The sequence below is a fragment of the Paramisgurnus dabryanus genome, chromosome 19 (assembly GCF_030506205.2).
Source record: "Paramisgurnus dabryanus chromosome 19, PD_genome_1.1, whole genome shotgun sequence".
Lineage (NCBI taxonomy): Eukaryota > Metazoa > Chordata > Actinopteri > Cypriniformes > Cobitidae > Paramisgurnus > Paramisgurnus dabryanus.
Window position 1 is genome coordinate 29,577,178 of NC_133355.1, and position 19,703 is coordinate 29,596,880.

Genomic DNA, 19,703 nt, shown 5'->3' on the forward strand with positions numbered 1-19,703 from the left:
CTCTCTGGAATGCTTGATTCTGATTGGTCAGTTGAGACATTTGCAGGTTCGTTCTTTTCAAATAATAACCGCTCCAAAATAATAACGCATAGCCGGACTACTTGCACGAGTAAAATCGCTCCGCGCCAATAAAGATCAATAAAGATTACTGTCTGTTTGGCGCCATCTTGTGACAAACACTCGACAACCATGACAAGACACAGACAGCTTACTGAGACTGAACTTGACAAAATAGAGCATGACAGCTACGAAGCCAACACACAAAAAATACAGAATGGGGATTAAAACTTCTCAAAGACTGGTTAAAGAGAAAAAAATGGAGACAGACAAGTATGAAGCAGAGGATCTTAATAAGGTATTACGATCATTTTATGCATCTGTGCAAAGTTTCGCGGAAGGATAAAAATGTTAATTTAAAACAAATATGCCAATAAAATGTTTCAAATTCATATTCATGTCCAGAATTCATATTTATGTGGCAAGAAGCCGTGTAATAAGCGGGATAATGTAGAGGCAACCGGTAGTTATTGGGAAATAAGCCCCTTCAGTGTGATACAAGACCCTCCGCTTCGCGTCGGGTCCTGATCACACTGTCGGGGCTTATTTCCCAATAACTACCGGCTGCCTCTACATTATCCCTTACTTACCAGACATTCATGCGAAATCTGATGTAAACAATCTATATTTCACGGATTATACGCATTTGTAGACAAATATGGTCATTGGATAATCTGAAACAGACTGGATTCGACTTGTGATCCCCACAAATGTAAAAGAGTCATGTTTATTTTTGCGGGTTGTCATTTGGTCATAAAATACTACATATGATGCTAGAACATCTCAAAAAGGGTTTTACAGGGGGCATGGCTTAGCTAAATGAGATGTAAATGAGCCCTATTGTCTCCCCCAGCTGAAAAGAAGAGTCCCTTTCGTCTCGATTTTCTCGGTTTGAGTATTTCTGAGTTCCTATACTCAAATGGCCACAACTTCTCCAAATCTTATCAGATTTTCATGTGTTACACATCGTTGGAAAGCTTAGAAACTGCACTTTCAGAATCTGTGAATAACTCAAAATGCCCAGATCCGACTTGTGTCCCTACTTTCCGTGACTGGTCACATATGAATGTATGCATGTGGTGTTTCAGTAGATTACACTTTTTAATATTTATAATATTTGGTAATTATACATTATTTTCTATTATATATATATATATATATATATATATATATATATATATATATATATATATTTAATTATTTTCCTGTTTTCTGTGTTTTTCTTCTTAATATAAAGCTGCTTTGAAACAATAAACCTGGTTTTCACTTCTTGAGAAGTCCTTCCCTTAGAAACTGTGTAAACTGTGCTGAATAAGCTGAACTTGTAACACTGAGAAATGCCTTTTCCTATTGCTGAAAATTAAAAAATGTTAACTTCAAATACAAATGTTTTGTCTTTTGCTTGTTTAGTAGAAATAAAGTTGTGTGCTTAAAAGTTGCTGGTTCATTGTTTTCGACAACAAACCCCTTTGCTTTTCCCATGCTCTCAGATCCTATAAATGTTACTGCAGGCAATTTCCCAGCATGTCAAACTGTCGTCACAGATCTTCCCTGACTGAACTGCAGCGAATTACAACATCATGTCAAAGCATATGAGAGATGTCATCAAGCAACAGAAGAGAAAGCCAATATCCAGTCATAAGTGAGATGCAGTCAGCAGGGATGCAGGAGATTCAGTTTTAGTGTCAGTGACTGAGAGAAAATGCATTCACTTTATGCTGAATAAACTAAAAAATAGTTTGTGGTTCAGAAGCTTTAACAGATCAAAGCATAGACAAGACAGAATAATGGTGTATTTCCATTTCCAGTACGAACACCTGTGACTTATAGTATAGGCTACTGTAAAGGACCTGAGAAACCTTGCAATGTTAAAAATAATCTGTTGGAGGTAGGTATCCTGCTCTCATGAGTCCATTAAGATAGCACATAGAAGGGTTAAAGACTGGGGAAGATCAACCATAGTCTCCTATGAGTAATACATTTTGTCAGGAAAAAGTAATTAAGGAAGTACTACTTTAATAATTATTCTTTATGTGTGCTTGTGCATTCACTACCGTCGAGCTAGGCAGGAACCTTAGCTCCGCCCACATCCCACCTCCTTGCCCATTTACGGTTATTGGCGAGTGATGTGCAGTGACATGCTGCCAAGATGGTGACGGCAGGTTCGTTCAACTATAAGCTCTTCACAGCTCTTCAGGTGTGGTCATGAACACTAAGTCCACATTTTTACAGCCTGTGGTTTGAACTCAGGGAACACAGGTTGATAAAATGTATGGAGAGGAGAGGTGATGTCTCCGAACCCCAACGTCTCAATAACGGGGTGCCTCAAGGCTCTGTGCTTGGACCATTGCTCTTTTCTGTCATTCAAAAACATGGCTTTTCCTACCACTGCTATGCAGACTAACCTCAACTCCACTTGTCATTCCACCCTGATGATCCCACAGTTTCTGCCCACATCTTAGCATGCCCGAGGGGCATCTCACTCTGAATGAAGGATCCCCATCTTCAGATTAACCTTGCGAAGACAGAACTGCTTGTCATATCTTCTGAACCAAAGATTCACTACAACCTTTCCATTCAGCTAGGTTCCTCGACCATGACACCTTCCAGGACAGCCAGAAACCTGGGAGTGGTCAGTTTGGGTTTGGTCATGCAGGCTGGAAGCCTTGTAGCGCATTGCAGTAGTCTAAATGACAATGTAAATGTAAATGTATACCTTGTAATGTACTGTAGCGCCTTCCAAATACATAAATGTAATGTAAAATGTACATTTACTTAAAAACAGTAATTTTCCCACTTTTTAAAAGAAGGCCGAGCTCAAGATTTATTAATTTGCTTCTTATCTCACAAATTTCTTAAACTTAGACATATTTTTCTATAATACTCCATTGTCCAATGTTTGCATTGTTTGCAAGTTTTCTTTCTTCCCAGTTTCAGATTTTTAAATCGGTTATCTTTTAACAAGGCAGCTGTTTCATAAACTATAAACGCAGATGTCCTTGCAATGCAATGCATTGTCTTTGTTAAATGCAGCATGACGTTTTATGTCAGGACTGCAGTAAACACCTCAGGTTCTGCAATGCACAGAATAACCTTCATACTGTGAAACAACAATATATTTGAAGGGGTTCTTGTTTAACTTTGAGACAGTTTAACTTTTAGCTCTGGGAATGCAAGAACCGTGTTACCAGTGAAAAGTAAAAAAAAATATTGTTTATTGGGTGAGGGTATTGGGTTCTGAATGTACAGTTATAATCAATCAATCACAATTTAGATTGTTGAAAATAAAGACTTAAATATCCTATTAGGATATGTATGCAATTGTTGTGTGCTTTTTTACTCTAAAAAAAAAAACATTCAACAAATCATAAAATCAACAAATCACTCACACAGTATTTTTATAGGATTCAAAATCGCCCTTTACTAGGATAAGTATTTAAAATAAAGAGAAAATATCTAAACTAATGCTTCATTTAAGAAACAACTATTATTTTACTACTATAGCCTAGCCTATTCACTGTAGTTTGCACAGTGAGGAAAGCATGTAGCCTAAATGTCTGTGCTTGTTACTGTAAGTTCCTTAAAAAGTTTAAGAAATGATGTATTCAATGTCACTGAGCGCAAAACCTTGGGAAAAATGATGTTACACAAGTCCATAAGACACAATACATCAATGTTCATATTAATACCTCGGAGAAAGGGATGGAAACTTGGCCTTGTAGATGGAGGTATTGTATGAGATGTAACAGAGAACATCCAGGTTCTGTAATCGCTCTTGAACACACAGAGTCTGTTGAATGCCTCCAGGAAACACAATAGAGCGCTGTTGGCTATCCAGCATTCATTTGTTACTTTCTTCAAGGTGTTGTAAAATCATAAATCCGCCACTTCTAGAAACCAGGTTTCAAAGGGAAGTCAATGAAGGAAATGTAGTTCAAAGTTAAATGTAATGAAAACATGCTTTACAATTGTTTGTTTATTTATAGTAAGAACATTTTATTAGAGGGTGCTTAATTGTGATTGAAAATAAATTATTAATGGCTTAATTAATAAGAAATCATAAGAAAAGATTTTTCAAATCAAAAATTACGAAAAATAATAATGAATCATTAACATAATAATTATTATAACAGCAAAATATTTGTGATACTATATGGGTAAAATAATTGTTTGCAGGTTTGTAATCAAACTTTTACAGTATATTTATACTGTTATAAGTAAATATTATGGGTATAAAATGTTTCATAAAATATATATTAGCAATACTAATAACTGTATCAATAATTGCCCGTTAGGTTGTACACTCTAAGAAAGGATGTGTTCATTTTGTACAAATTTTTTTGTGTGTGTGTTATGCTTTTAACACAATGGGCTCTATCTTACACCTGGCGCAATGCAGTGCAATGCGCGACGCAAGTGTCTTTCGCTAGTTTCCACTCTGCCCAATTATCATTTTCACGTTTAGCGCCACGTTGTTTAAATAGCAAATGCATTTGCGCCCCCCTTTTGCGCCCATGGGCGTTCTGGTCTGAAAACGAGGTGTGTTCAGGCGCATTGTTGGCGCGTTGCTATTTTGAGAACCAATATGTTTTTTTGTTATTTAAAGAGGACGTTAGTAATATGCGCCTATAAACGGGACGACAACGCGGGTTTGCTTATCACATACATGAATGCGCAGCAGCACAAAAACGCTTTTAAATATGAAAGATTAAAGGATTGAATGTAAAAGATTATTATTGAGTCTCTTTGACATAAATGAGGACCAATTATGAGACGTTAGAAGACGTTAAGAGCTGCCTCACCTGCAGCCTGGTAAGTAAATAAATGCCGTGCCCTTATCGTTAAAATAGGGCCCATTATGTGTCATTTTGTGTTAAAATAAAACACAGGTTGTGTTAAAAGTAGCACAAAATATGTTGTTCCAAAAATAACAGATTGTGTTGTTTTTAACAAATCTGTTATAAAGTATAATTGCCTGTTAAACTAATAGTGCTTTCAAAGCTGAAATACATAACAATTTGGCTAAAAATAAACAAAACTCAAGTAGCCTTAATAAACAGTCGATGTCTCTTAACCTTACCACGGTTCATAATAGTAAACTCATAACAATGATTTATAATTTTATTTAACACAGGATGGGCCCTTTTTTAACAATGTAAGTGTATTGTCTAAAGAGCACGGTCTAAATGGGCATGTCCGAATCCACTTTTGCTAATTTAACGAAGGGAAAAATGGTTTGTGCGCCTAGTTATTCTCGTAATGAGTAATGGGTGTGTTTTGGGCGTAACGTGCAATAAACCGATGATTCAATTCAATTCAATTCAATTTTATTTATATAGCGCTTTTCACAAAAGTCAATTGTTTCAAAGCAGCTTTACATAAATAGAAGCAGTGAAAAGCACAGAAAACGACAGATAGCACAACAGAATACATGATAGCATGAGCAGTTAAATTTGCTGCGGCTATGACTCAATATTATAATTGCACGTATTACTAAAGCAACGTATAGAAGAGGAAGCTAGGTAAAGCCCAATAAGGCTGCCTCCCCGGGGTGAAAAACCCCCTAGGAGAAAAAAAAACCCCGGGCTTTTATCCGAGGAAAAATAAGTCCTAGGAGGGAAAAACCCTTGGGAGAACGGAAATGGAGATTAAGCGGTTCTGCCGGTGATCGTTGGTCAGGTATCAGCTGGGCATAACGTTGAAGGACAGCCAGTAGATCAGAGGTGTGCCGACTTTCACATCTGCCGGGACTGGGTCTGTTTGTCTCGTCCTCGGGTCGAGGACGAGACAGGGAGAGAAAAACAAAATCGTATTAGCGTAGCGGCCGTTCATATGTATTGAAGTGTCACACAGTGATGTGGTTTAACTCAGCTTAGTTCCAGACAGACTAAATATTGCGGCATAATTATGTTATCCACAGTTGAGGATTTAGCAAATTGGGGGCCCAATGCGAGGGTATATATGGTAAATAAGGGTCATTTACCATATATGATCGTATCAGCTCTTATCTCCTTTAAAAGACAGTTGTGCTTGTGCCATGCCGATTCCCTAATTAGATGCCGGAGTTTGTAAACTGAAAAACTAAGAACGAAGAAGACAACCAGTTTTAGAATAATGTTAAGAAATTGCTTTGTTTTCATTTGTGTTGAAATTGTTATTTTTTTCTATATAAACCTTTAGAAGTCTTAATTGATGTAAATGTATGGGTAGCCTACATGATCAGTGTTATCTTAAAAAAATAATTTACAAATATGGAAGAAAAGGTTTGTACTGTAAAAAAAACCTTTATTTGTAACAAACAGGAGATAAAGAATTTACAAACGTGTGGAGAGTCGAAACTTTCAGCATTCGGACATCGCCGTGAGTTTTTTAAAGCATTACTTAAAAATATACAATAAATCTCTAGGGTAGCATTTAAAAAACATTTAAAAATAAATGCAGTATTTGCATTAAATATTTACTTACCATGCTACAGGTGAAGCAGCTCTTTACACCTTCTAACGACTCATAATCGGTCCTCATTTATGTCCGAGAGACTTAATAATAATCGTTTACATTTTTTATCCATTAATCTTTCATATTTAAAAGCGTTTGTGTGCTGCAGCGCATCCGTCTGTGTGATAAGCAAACACGCATTGTCAACCCGTTTATAGGGGCATATTACTAATGCGCTCTTTAAATAACAAAAACAATATTTAGTTGCCTCAAAATAGCAACTATGCGCCTGAACACCCAAAGGCGCAAAATTGGGCACAAATGTATTTGCTACTGTATTTAAACAACATGGTGCTAAACGATAAAACGATAATTGCGCAGGGTTCAAACTAGCAAAAGACCCTTGCGTCGCGTATTGCACTGCATTGCAACCGGTGTATGATAGGGCCCACTTGTTACAAACCTGTATAAATGTCTTTGTTCTGAAAGATATGGAAAGATAAGGGATTTTAGAACTAAACCGATCATGAGCCCCATTCCCTTCCATAGGAAAAAGAATACTATTAAAGTGAATGGGGCTCATGAACGGTTTGGTTATAAACATTCCTATAAACATCTTCATTCATGTTCAAATGGTCTGTGCTCATCATTACTGTCATAGCAAACAGGACAGGCTACTACTGCTCACAAACACGCGTGGGGAATGTGTGCCGAACTCTGTGTAGTTTGAGAAAACATGGACTTTTCTGTGGAAATCTGCGGGCGGAGATTCTGTGCAGGCCTGCCCATTACATGTAGGGAACAAGTATCAAAAAAGATAAAGATAGGCTGCCGGAATGATGCAGAGAAGGCAATCGTTCATTTGACCTTATCAGACTATCCAAAACAAACAGCATTGTGAGAATAAGAATGAGATCAATGGATCAGCCGGAGTCATCCATCGCCACTATTGAAAGCCACTGGCCTGTTTAGTTATTTGATAAAAAGCCCATTAAAGCATGTCTAATTAAATGATAAGCCCAAATGAAGTCACGGGTTGGAAAGATTCACTTCTTACTGCAGTAAAGTTACAACCTCATGGGTGGTGCAAGTAGCAAACGGTTGTGGGCTATCATTAAAACACAAATACGAGCATGTCAATATATAATATAGCCACTGTGCATAATTAATATTGCTTTTATGTTGAAGCACTCAGCGTGTAAACTAATTCAATTGGATGATGTGCTGTGACCTCTCAAGCTTAGTTTGCAGTATCAGTGCTTTATAGGTAAACTCATGAGAAATGACGGGAAGAGATTCATCTTCATATAGCAACCGTATACAGTGCTAAAAGCAATTAGTGTCCACTGTAACATGATACCTTGTTGTCTATATAGTCTAAAATATGAACGTGATAAAATACCTACAATAAAAGGCAAGCCTGATAAAAAATACAAATTTTGTTGTTCAAAATAATTCACTCATAACTGCCAATAAAAGAAAATGTCATTGCTTAGAGGTTGTGTTTTTATATCTCAGATGACAACAGAACCCAAAGTATCAACTTTTTTCTAAAATAAACTAATAGTAGATGATTGTTGAGATACAGCAAAGTATAAAGTGATAAAACTATCTATGTTCTGTTCAGAGCATTTGAATGAGATTAGCTGATATTTTAATCTGAAACATTTGTATCTAAGCAAATGACAGCACAGACAAAGTAAGGGCCGATTCACATTATGCATCTAAAACCGTGTGGAAAACATGATCACAGCGCTTTACTCTTTATTTCCAACGCAGCACTCTGAAAAATGTAAGGATTTTCAACTGGCTATGGCGTTGCTCTCTATTTGAGCACATTTATCGCTCGTCTACATTCAATATAACATTTGCGGATGAAAAAAGACGCGAAATGTGAACCGTCCCTAAAAGTACTAAGTAAAAGTCAATTTTCTCTGGATTTAGTCTCAATAATGTCAAAGGGAAACAATCAAATATATTCCAGTGGGTAATTGCTAACGCTTTACAATTACGTTCCATGTGTTGCCATTAGTTAAAGGTGCAGTGTGTAGATTTTCGCTGCATTAAGCGGTGAAATTGCGAATTGCAACCAAAGGCTTAGTTCACAGCTCACCCCTCTGCTTTCGAAGCACAGAGAAACTACGGTAGCCGCCACAGGACAAACACGTCATCTAAAACAACATAGTGACAAAACACCCTCTGATTTGTCCGTTTAGGGCGACTGTAGGAATGTGGCAGCGCAAAATGGCAACTTCCATGTAAGGAGATCTGCTGTTTATGATAAAAATGGCTCATTCTTGGGTAGTAATGTTATGTATGTTATTTATGTCTTTACACACCACTGATAATATAGTTATGTATATTATATTGCAAGAGATTTTGTTAAGAGATCCTCATAAATGTTACACAATGCACCTACAGTGAGGAAAATAAGTATTTGACCACCCTGCTATTTTGCAAGTTCTCCCACTAAGAAATCATGGAGGGGTCTGAAATTTTCATCGTTGGTGCGTGTCCACTGTGAGAGACATTATCTAAAAAAATCCAGAAATCACAATGTATGATTTTTTAACTATTTATTTGTATGATACAGCTGCAAATAAGTATTTGAACACCTGTCTATCAGCTAGAATTTTGACCCTCAAGACCTGTTAGTCTGCCTTTAAAATGTCCACCTCCACTCCATTTATTATCCTAAATTATATGGACTTGTTTGAGATCATAAGTTGAATAAAGACACCTGTCCACCCCAATCAGTAAGAATCCAACTACTAACATGGCCAAGACCAAAGAGCTGTCCCCAGACACTAGAGACAAAATTGTACACCTCCACAAGGCTGGAAAGGGCTACGGGGAAATTGGCAAGCAGCTTGGTGAAAAATGGTCCACTGTTGGAGCAATCATTAGAAAATGGAAGAAGCTAAACATGACTGTCAATCTCCCTTGGACTGGGGCTCCACGCAAGATCTCACCTCGTGGAGTCTCAATGATCCTAAGAAAGGTGAGAAATCAGCCCAGAACTACACGGGAGGAGCTGGTCAATGACCTGAAAAGAGCTGGGACCACCGTTTCCAAGGTTACTGTTGGTAATACACTAAGATGTCATGGTTTGAAATCATGCATGGCACGGAAGGTTCCCCTGCTTAAACCAGCACATGTCCAGGCCCGTCTTAAGTTTGCCAATGACCATTTGGATGATCCAAGGAGCCATGGGAGAAATTCATGTGGTCAGATGAGACCAAAATAGAACTTTTGGTCATAATTCCACTAAACGTGTTTGAAGGAAGAAGAATGATGAGTACCATCTCAAGAACACCATCCCTACTGTGAAGCATGGGGGTGGTAGCATCATGCTTTGGGGGTGTTTTTCTGCACATGGGACAGGGCGACTGCACTGTATTAAAGGTATAGCGGAAGATTTTCCCGAATTATTTAAAAGAACCGCCCCTCGATTTTTAAAAAAATGCTCCCGAGAGGGAACGCCTGTTAAACGCGTGCACGAGACAGAAAGAGAGCGTGCAGGAGCTCAGTTCTTCTCTTCGCTCTGTTTACAAGTTTCTGTCGGTTCGTGACTTGTGCCAGGGCTAGCATCGCAAATCATAGCTTACATCAATTTTTACCAGCAGTGATTTTAAATGGATTTCTCCAAATAGCATGACAAAATGTACCTTTTCAGTAGAAACTTCACGTGGGAAGCCCAACCTGTCCTTTTAGCTCACGCCAGCTTGTGAAATAGTCTCCCATAAACATCTGGTCTTGTTTCTTTATTTATAGTCCTTTCTCTTCTTGTCATACAAACCGTAGACACTTTTTCTCTTGCGACACTCAGACATTTTGAAAAAAATACAGTGAGAACGCGACCTTCAATGAATGGTTGAAACCGTAGCACAACACACATACACGTGAAAGTGCGCATGTGCAGAAAGCGAACGTAGAGGCAAGCACGTGCGACGGTCATACGTCAACATATAATCAGAATGATTGACATCTGGGATGACCAATAACAGTGGTGATCCACCCGGAAAACGAAAATCTTCCGCTATACCTTTAAGGAGGGGATGACCGGGGCCATGTATTGCGAGATTCCCTCAGTTAGAGCATTGAAGATGGGTCGAGGCTGGGTCTTCCAACATGACAATGACCCGAAGCACGCAGCCAGGATAACCAAGGAGTGGCTCTGTAAGAAGCATATCAAGGTTCTGGCATGGCCTAGCCAGTCTCCAGATCTAAAACCAATAGAGGATCTTTGGAGGGAGCTCAAACTCCATGTTTCTCAGCAACAGGCCAGAAACCTGACTGATCTAGAGAAGATCTGTGTGGAGGAGTGGGCCAAAATCCCTCCTCCAGTGTGTGCAAACCTGGTGAAAAACTACAGGAAACGTTTGACCTCTGTAAGTGCAAACAAAGGCTACTATACCAAATATTAACATTGACTTTCTCAGGTGTTCAAATACTTATTTGCAGCTGTATCATACAAATAAAGAGTTTAAAAAATAGTTCTGGATTTTTTTTTGATTATGTCTCTCACAGTGGACATTCACAGACGATATCAATTTCAGACCCCTCCATGATTTCTAAGTGGAAGAACTTGCAAAATATCAGGGTGTTCCATTACTTATTTTCCTCACTGTACATTCATAAACATAGACTGACTGTGCGTTCACACCAGAGGCGTCAAAAACACGTTATTCGCGCATAGTTGGACCCTTGAACATTTTGAGTTTACTCGCTTCATTCGTGTGTGAAAGTCGTGCTTGAAATTCTAGTCATTCATGCTTAAATTTGCGTCATGGGAGGCGCTTATATATCTCAAATTTAATAACTTACCAGATTGTTCGACCTCCTCACTCATTTTCTTCTAAACAAGATCCTTTTAATTCCTGTAGAAGTAAAAAGATGTCTCGTGTAACGATGATGATTGTCCTCCACTGCTGTTTTGTTTTTCTGCCTCAGCTCGCTTCCTGTAATCACGTCACTGCTAGAGCAAGCTTCTGATTGGTTAACGCTGCGCGGAAATCCAATAAAGTTATTTTAACTTGCGTGGACCATGCGGCAATGCATCCGCACCACAGGATGCTTATTCGCGTTTTTGCATTGACTTAAAATGTAAATCACTCGCGCTTGCCGCCTCTTCCGTGTCTGGTGTGAACGCACCACAACAATAAAGAATTCTTTACTATTATTTATTTTGTGTTCATTTTGACAGTTATGCATTTTTAAATGTAAATGTTGTATCTGTTAACATTAGTAAATGTTAAATATTAACATTGCCAATTAATAAATGCTATAGAAAGATTTTGCTGCCTCATGTTAACTAATCCATTAACTAATAGCAACACATGATACATAATTGTAAAATGTTACCAGTTTTTCAATTAAACAAGATTTTTTTTGCGAAAATGAACAACAATAAAGAGATTAAAGCAACATTGAAATGTTTTATTCTTTCATGTTACATTTTTTAGAAAATAAAACACAACAAATAAATACAAAGATAAAAAGCAATTTCTTGGTGACTGCTTCACCTTATTCCTATAGAGGCTTTTCATTTTATTCATATATGCGTGTATTTTTTCTTTTTTCTTACTGTACTCATAGACAGCGGGCACCTGGCATAAGAAACCCAAAGCAGACCGGGTCACAATGGATTGCAATGATACGTGAAACAGGCATGCTTATCCATGAGCGAGCATCTTCTCAAACACACGCACACGCATACAAAAAAAATGAGTTGGCACATTAAAGACAACATCTAGAAACACTTTCTTTTTGTAAAATATAGATTATATATACAGAGAAATAAGAAAAAAAACCTAAAACCATCTTTGTATTTGTTCTGCCAAAATGCTGACCAGTTAATACATCATGATTTAAAGATAATGTCATTTTTGCACTGCTAGCTTCAACAATAAAAACTGTCAAAATAATGATTTGTTCAAATCTCCCTTGTTTTTGAGCTTTTCCATTTAAAACATGCAATCGCTTGATACAATATTGCTGTGTCAAGCTGTTTTTAGGGGGCAACAGCGTTCTCGATTTAGAAATGCTTATAGTTGTCTCTACATATGAAGGTGAGATAGGATAGTAGATCAACACTGAAAAAATTACACACCATCTTTAAATCTTTTAGAGGCAGTTTCCCGGACAGGGTTTAGATTAATCCAGGATAATGCCTTAATTATATTAGAACATTAAAGTAGTTTTTACAAACAAACCGATGCAAAAAAGCCACTAATATATGTCAAGACATGTCAGTACAAAGTGTTTTTAAATTACGGCATTTTAGTCTGGGCCCTGTCTGGGAAACCGCCCCATAATGTAAAGAAAACCTCCATCAAGAATCGCATCCTCACATTCAAGGTATCCTTTCTGCTAAAATCAGGGGCATTGCCACAGCAGACTACACCATGTACAGAGTATAACAATACACATAATGCACGTACACGTATCACCCATTTTGTCGCTGTTGCACGGTTTCGATTACAGCGTGTTTTCTCCTGCCTGGTATGCAAAGCAGAGAGAGGTGGACCTTTGGCCCAGTCACATGGTCAAAGATGTACATATTGATCTCAAAGTTGGTAAAATCTCATCGATGCCCCGAAGGGTTTGGCAGGAATATCTGGCACAATATTGGAGAAAACATCGAAAACAAAAGTGCACAATGGACAGTAGAGGTTGAAGGTAAAAGAATGTGTGTAGTCTCACATTCCGACTCTTGATGTAGATGTGCATTCTCATTGGAGGACGGAAAGGCTCATTCATGTGAACCAGATTGGCCCAAGCAAAAGGACAAATAGAGGCAAGATAGAGAAGTTGAAACTGATGTTGATCCTGGTCATGAGCTATAGTGTTATCTGACCTCTAAACACTCTAGGTACTCCAGAGCTAGTTCATAGCAGAACCGGTACTGCTCCTGTAAACAAATCAAGGCATCATCAATTGCTTTTGCAATATTCACAGAAAATATTAGTAATTATGATTAAATAACTAACCATAGACTCCACCATGTTAGGCTTGGAGTTGCGGAGGGTCTTCACTGCGTAGAACACGTCCACCATGTTGTGATGATGCACCATCTCCATTATCATGGTGCAAGCACAGAAAGTGCCACTACGTCCGCCACCATTTCTTAAAGACATCAAAACATTGTTTTATTAGCATCTTAGACAGAAAGAGACTATTTGTAACACGTCGAGGCCTGATATCTGTGCAATAGACTTTTAAAGCTTGTGGATTATTGTATTAGAGATGTCTTGAGGGGGTAGGCATGACTTGTGTCAACAATGGCCGCCTGACATCTGCAATACTTTTTTTTTTTTTAAGAAAAAAAGGAAAGCACCAGTGCTCTGAGGGAAAGTCGTGCAATAAAAATGTCACATTTCACTGAGCTAAGATCATTTCCGCAGGGCAGCGGATAGAGGACCCTGGCAAAGATGCTTTGAATCTTGATACAGTGCGTCTGCAAGGCGCTCTCATTAATAGAGGCTAGGTATTAAACTACAAACTTGTGAATGTGGCAATCTTTTGTCCTGAGGGGACAGCAGTCAGAAAGCAAATGCGGAGGAAAATTAAGACATTAAAACAGCCAGAGATTGAGTGCACATTTTTAAGTGTTATGTACAGAAGGCCTCGATTTTATAATCAACACAATGATGTGTAACTGGCCTGCAATTAGCATTTCGGAAACTGAGCAATATGAAACTTACAGACAGTGCACTACAGTCCGACCATCTCCACATTCCCTCTGCCACGTTTCCACTTGTGCCAGCAGGTTAAGGAAGGCCTTCTTGGAGTCTGGAATTTCGCGATAAGCCGACCAGCGCAGGAACTGAAAATGTCGCACTACCAGATGACCTTCTTGCAACTGTATGATAAACACAGGGATCGAGACAAAGACAATTACAAAACAAGTAAAAAGCAAGTCTATTTGCATTATTAATGAACAAGATAGAGTTTGGTGTTTGCTAACCCCTTCGCTTTATTTTCAACTTTGCAAAAAATTTTGTGTTGACTGCTTCCGTCAACCATTCAACCCTGTTAACAAAATTACTGTAAAGAAAATTATAAAGTGAAATATCTCTCTTTACTATCTGGAAAGCATATGACTTAACTCTTTCCCCGCCAGCGTTTTTTTTTTTAAGTTGCCAGTCAGCGGCAGCATTTTTTATGATTTTCACAAAAGGGTATGGGTAGGTTTCTTCAAAAATACAAAATGTTGTGCAAAAAGCTAAGATAAATACATTTTTGTAAATGACTTTTGTTAGAGATCAGATTAAAGGGCTCATTATAGTTGTGCGTAGGTCCTACGGCGTAGCCGCAATGGCGTAGGTTCCGCGTGGGTTTTCATTTATACTTTTGCATCGTCGTCGACGTGCAAACACACATGCAGACCGCTGGTAGGCAGTATCCACACGTGTAACCACAGTATCAGCGCAACCGTCAATGAAGAAGAAGCTTGGCAAGTTAACCCACAAAGGAAGAAGAAACAGCGACTTGTTGTGTATGATTTGAGAAGATCAGCAATGATGGAAGTAAATAAACAGCGAATTTCTTATTGCCGTTTGAGTTAAATCACTCCTCAACTTGGCTCATCCTTGTTTTCACCGTCACAAACGGAAATACCTATGACGCAGTTTTTTTACCAGAGGGGAGGGGTTCTGGTGGACCAATCACAGCGCTTGCGGTCCACGTAGATCTGACGCGCTGTAAAAAAAATTGCGAGGTGCATGTCAGGCCACGCAGAGCTACGCACATGCTACGGATAGCCTGAACCTACGCACGACTTTAATCAGGCTTAAGAAACATGAGGCTTTGAAACATGTACTAATCTTTTGTGGTGAATATAGTGGTTTGGAGCTTGTTTCAAACTGGCCAAAGTCACGTGATTTTAGCAAATGAGGCTTCATTACGTCATAACTGTTTCAAAACATTTCGAAAATCCTACAATTCACCACTAGGGAGAGTTGATCACAAATGACCAGTGTAGGTGAACTCGGGTCAGTTTTATTATAAAAGTTCATCAAACATTCATCCTTCTGACTTATAACACTACAATTTTGTCTACTTTTTGTTTATAGACAGATTTAATGACAAACTTTTGCATAATTAAAAAGGGAGTTTGTTTTAATGATTTGTTTGCCATAAATAAAACTAAAAACACAGAATACACTTTTAATTATGTCTTAATTAAATAAATTAAATAATAAATTTTTCTTAAAAACATTTTTAGAACAATCTTGCTAATATTTTGTAAAAAGTGTAAAATGTTTGGACAGATCTAGCTGCTTTTACACTCTTTTGTCCAGCAGGTATCGCCAGCGTGTATGGTGCTTCGAACGCTTTGAAAAACTGAATCAATTTGCGAAGCAATTGGTTCAATTGATTCGAAGCTTCGAAAAGCTTCGTTTCTCCCATAACTACAAATCATAAACAGAGTTTTAACTGTTTTTGGATCAGTGGATGCTTATAAGTTGTGTAGGAGCGCCACCTAATTGATAATAGCAGAAATATGGATTGCCGTAAAATCTTGTCATTGGCAGGGAAGCGTTTTCTCTTAAATGACGAGATAACTCGTCAATGGCGGGAAAAGAGTTTATAACTACAACCAGTATTTAGTCAGAAAATAATTGTATTGATAAAATAAAAACACGCCATATTCACCAAATCTTGACTGGACCATTAATTCACATCTACATTGCTATGTAACAAAATGGGAAAGAATACTTTTGTCTTTTTTTTCTTTTATGGTAAATGGTAAATGGACTGGATTTATATAGCGCTTTTAACAGACCCATGGCCATCCAAAGCGCTTTACAAGTTTTGCCTCACATTCACCCATTCACGCACACATTCATACACCGACGGCGGTGTCAGCCATGCAAGGCGCCATCCAGCTCATCGGGAGCAGCTGGGGTTAGGTGTCTTGCTCAAGGACACCTCGACACTTGGTCCGGTGGAGCCGGGGATTGAACCACCAACCTTCCGGTTTGTAGACAATCTACATGAACCACTGAGCCACTGCCGCCCTAAATCTATTTTAACTAAGGATGCCACGATTTAGGAACCCACTATATCAATATGCCTTTATCATTCCAGCATTTGTGGTTCTTTCTGCGGTCCACTGAAGAGACAGTATGGGACATTATTTCTGACAATGACATGGAGAGTTTACTTGGCTTGCAGAGTCTGAAAGAGACAGTGGGGATGTAAAGCCTGACAGGGGTTGGCTAAACTGACATAGGCCCGGATAGCATTGTGGCTAAAGGTTGACAGGCTGGCTGACAGAAGTGCTAAAGTGGGCCGACAAACCGAGTTGTAACATTTGGGACAAGATTTCAAGAAGACAGAGTGTCGACGATGAAGCCATCAGGGGGGACCAAGGTCAACTAAAGGTGTAAGAAAGTGCCTCTTTATTCAAGTCAACATTAGAAGCACCAAGCACACACGTTTGTGAGAGATTGACTCACAAACACACACAATACAAAGGACTTTATCACACACAAATCTATAAAGACATAAACAAGACAAAATGGATATGACGGACCAAACATTTAAACCTCCTGTTTAATTTGACTTGAAATTAAAACGTTTCCAATATAAAGTCTCAATAAAGATTAGTAGGCTCTCAGTTAATTGACCCTGAACTCATCAATTCATAAAACAATTTCTATGAAAAGATAAAAGACAGTTCATAGATCTAATAAAGTCTGACTTTAATGAGGTAATAGATGGCAACACTCTGTGAATATGGCTCATAATTGTAACCCAGACAGCAGACAACTTAGGGCCGTATCCGCTCCGGATCCATGCCGAAGTCAGCAGCTCCAGTACGCATCTGGCCCGGGGTCATCTAGGAAAGTTTTGTATATTTCTATATTGGGCTTTATATTACAGGCCCCGAGACTACTAGTAAAATGCCTCTATTTTGCATCTTGCTAACTTTATCACTACACATTCTATGATCAGCATACAAAATTGAGGGAAAATTTCAAGGCAATATCAAAATTTTGGATCTCACCGTATTTTTGGATGACTGATTCCACAAACACTTACCCGAGTGATATTGTTCACACTGAATAGACGTGTGACTACATTTTCATCAGTGGACCTGGAGAGCAGTTCAACAGTCATGGGTCCATACTGCTGCATTCCTGTTTCAGGCCAATACTGAAGACAAGGCTGGAAGTAAAAAAGAAAATTGTTTGTAAAGCAAATTATTAGTTTTTCTAATATATCTACATAAATCTAACTGTAGTTCTGGTTTAAAGTTTTTATAAAAAGTAAATAAAACAGATAAATGAGTGACACAATGAGTATAGTTTACCAAATGTAAAAACACCAGACATTTAAAATAATAAAAACAAAAAATAATAAAAAATATTAACTCTCTCTCTCTCAACAGGTTTCGGAATAGTGGAAATGTGTAAGTTGGAATAAGCACTTCTTTTATTTTTGACAAATAATAAATGACAATAACAAATAAAGAATAAATGACCCATGACAAATCGCTTTATTGTTTCTTTACCGTTGTAAGTCGCTTTGGATAAAAGCGCCTGCTAAATACCTAAATTTAAAATGTAAAATAACAGAATTGACAAAAATGTAAAGGTATAGTCATTCCAAATCCATAATTATGTTTGTATAGCATATTTTTCTTTTATGACCATGGACCACAAAACCAGTCATAAGTATCAAGGGTATTTTTGTAGCAATAGCCAAAAATACATTGTATGGGTCAAAATGATTCATGCCAAAAATCATTAGGATATTAAGTAAAGATCATGTTCCATGAAAATATTTTGTAAATTTCAAACCATACATTTACAAAAATGTATTTTAGAGAAGAAACGGTTTGAAAATATTACATCACGGTTAGACTTACCAAAATCACCATGATTATCAATATTATCATGGTTTTGTGAACAATTTCTAGAAATGAAAAAAAAAATAGTACTGATGCAAACCAAATTCAAATTGATTTTACATCTAAGTGCACTTTTGTTCACATAAACCTCAAATAAATAATATCAACTTTAGTCATGACACATTTTGGATCGTGAGATAAATGTTCATCTAGTTCAGATAAAACACAAGTGAGTAAATCAGATTTTCATTTAAACACAGGAAAAAAACAGCAAGTCATCTGTATACGTATGTTGTGAGAAATTAGGTGTACTTTAGGACCCAGGAGTAAACTGCACGCAAAGGGCGTCATGCCCATTCAAACTGCATGCAACCTCAAAATCAAAGAAGCGTCCATTAATCTGTTACTTGTCTTTTAATCTGTTTAATACGCAAAATATTATTAATTCTGTGCTGCATCCTTGTCGCTTTTCAGAGATTTTTGCCATTTTGATAGTGTTTTGATCGTGTTACATTACTTTATTCTGGCACCAGGCGCATTTAAAATGTAACAGTCTGGTCGTTATATTAGTAGATTTCTAGATTCATCTTCTTGGTACAACCCCAAAGTTCGCCAGAGTTCACGGGGCACGGAATTACAAATGCTTACATATGAAATAAAATTTAATGCAAAAATCCGTTCCACTAATAATTTTATCTAAACATATTTTTTCAATTACGTTGCTATAGCTTATGTCATTTTCGTTGTTTATATACTTTATGGATTTAAAATTACATTAATTTCATAGGATAATGCAGTTGTTGTGCAAAATGCATTAATGACACAATTAAACAAGTCATTAAACAAAACGTAAATAAACGAAACATGCCGTTTTAGATGTAAATATGATACCAACATGTCATTATTCCGATTAAATATTATTTGATATGAAAGTTAGTCAACACTTTTATTCTGGAGGTTATTGCATGAAGGCAGGGGCGCTCAAATTGTTAGAAATGTAAGTGCCATGGAAAAGACAGAAAGCTCTATAATATTTCGTTTGATGTCTGTGTATGCACAAATTTCTGTGAGCTGTGCACACTGTGCCCCCTTAAAAAAAATTGGTGCATGACGCCCCTGACTACACGACACCTGTGCTCACAGCAATTACGTAAGAAACGAACAGAGCTTAACTCATCAGATCACATCATTTAAAAATAACACTGGTTAAAGGTTATTTAAAAAAATATGCGGTACCACTTAACGTTGGACATTGTTATTGCAGTTAACCATTAAACCGCATATCTCTAATGTAGGGCTGCGCGGGGCAAAAACTAATTAGTTGTAACACAGACTGTTTACATTGTTG

The 19,703-nt window shown here is 37.7% G+C and overlaps 1 protein-coding gene across 4 annotated transcripts in view; it reads right to left on the bottom strand.

The window, feature by feature from the left end:
* Positions 1 to 11,872: 11,872 nt before the first annotated feature.
* Positions 11,873 to 19,703, bottom strand: part of ptprua (protein tyrosine phosphatase receptor type Ua) — a 354,316-nt gene continuing 346,485 nt past the window's right edge. For all 4 annotated transcript variants that reach the window (XM_073812654.1, XM_073812653.1, XM_065290946.2 and 1 more), the window contains 4 exons: positions 17,545 to 17,670; positions 14,199 to 14,356; positions 13,485 to 13,620; positions 11,873 to 13,405 (listed from right to left, as the gene is read on the bottom strand). In XM_073812654.1, the coding sequence (XP_073668755.1) occupies positions 13,343 to 13,405; positions 13,485 to 13,620; positions 14,199 to 14,356; positions 17,545 to 17,670 (483 nt within the window). In that variant the 3' untranslated portion in view covers positions 11,873 to 13,342. The remainder of the gene's footprint in view (positions 13,406 to 13,484; positions 13,621 to 14,198; positions 14,357 to 17,544; positions 17,671 to 19,703) is intronic.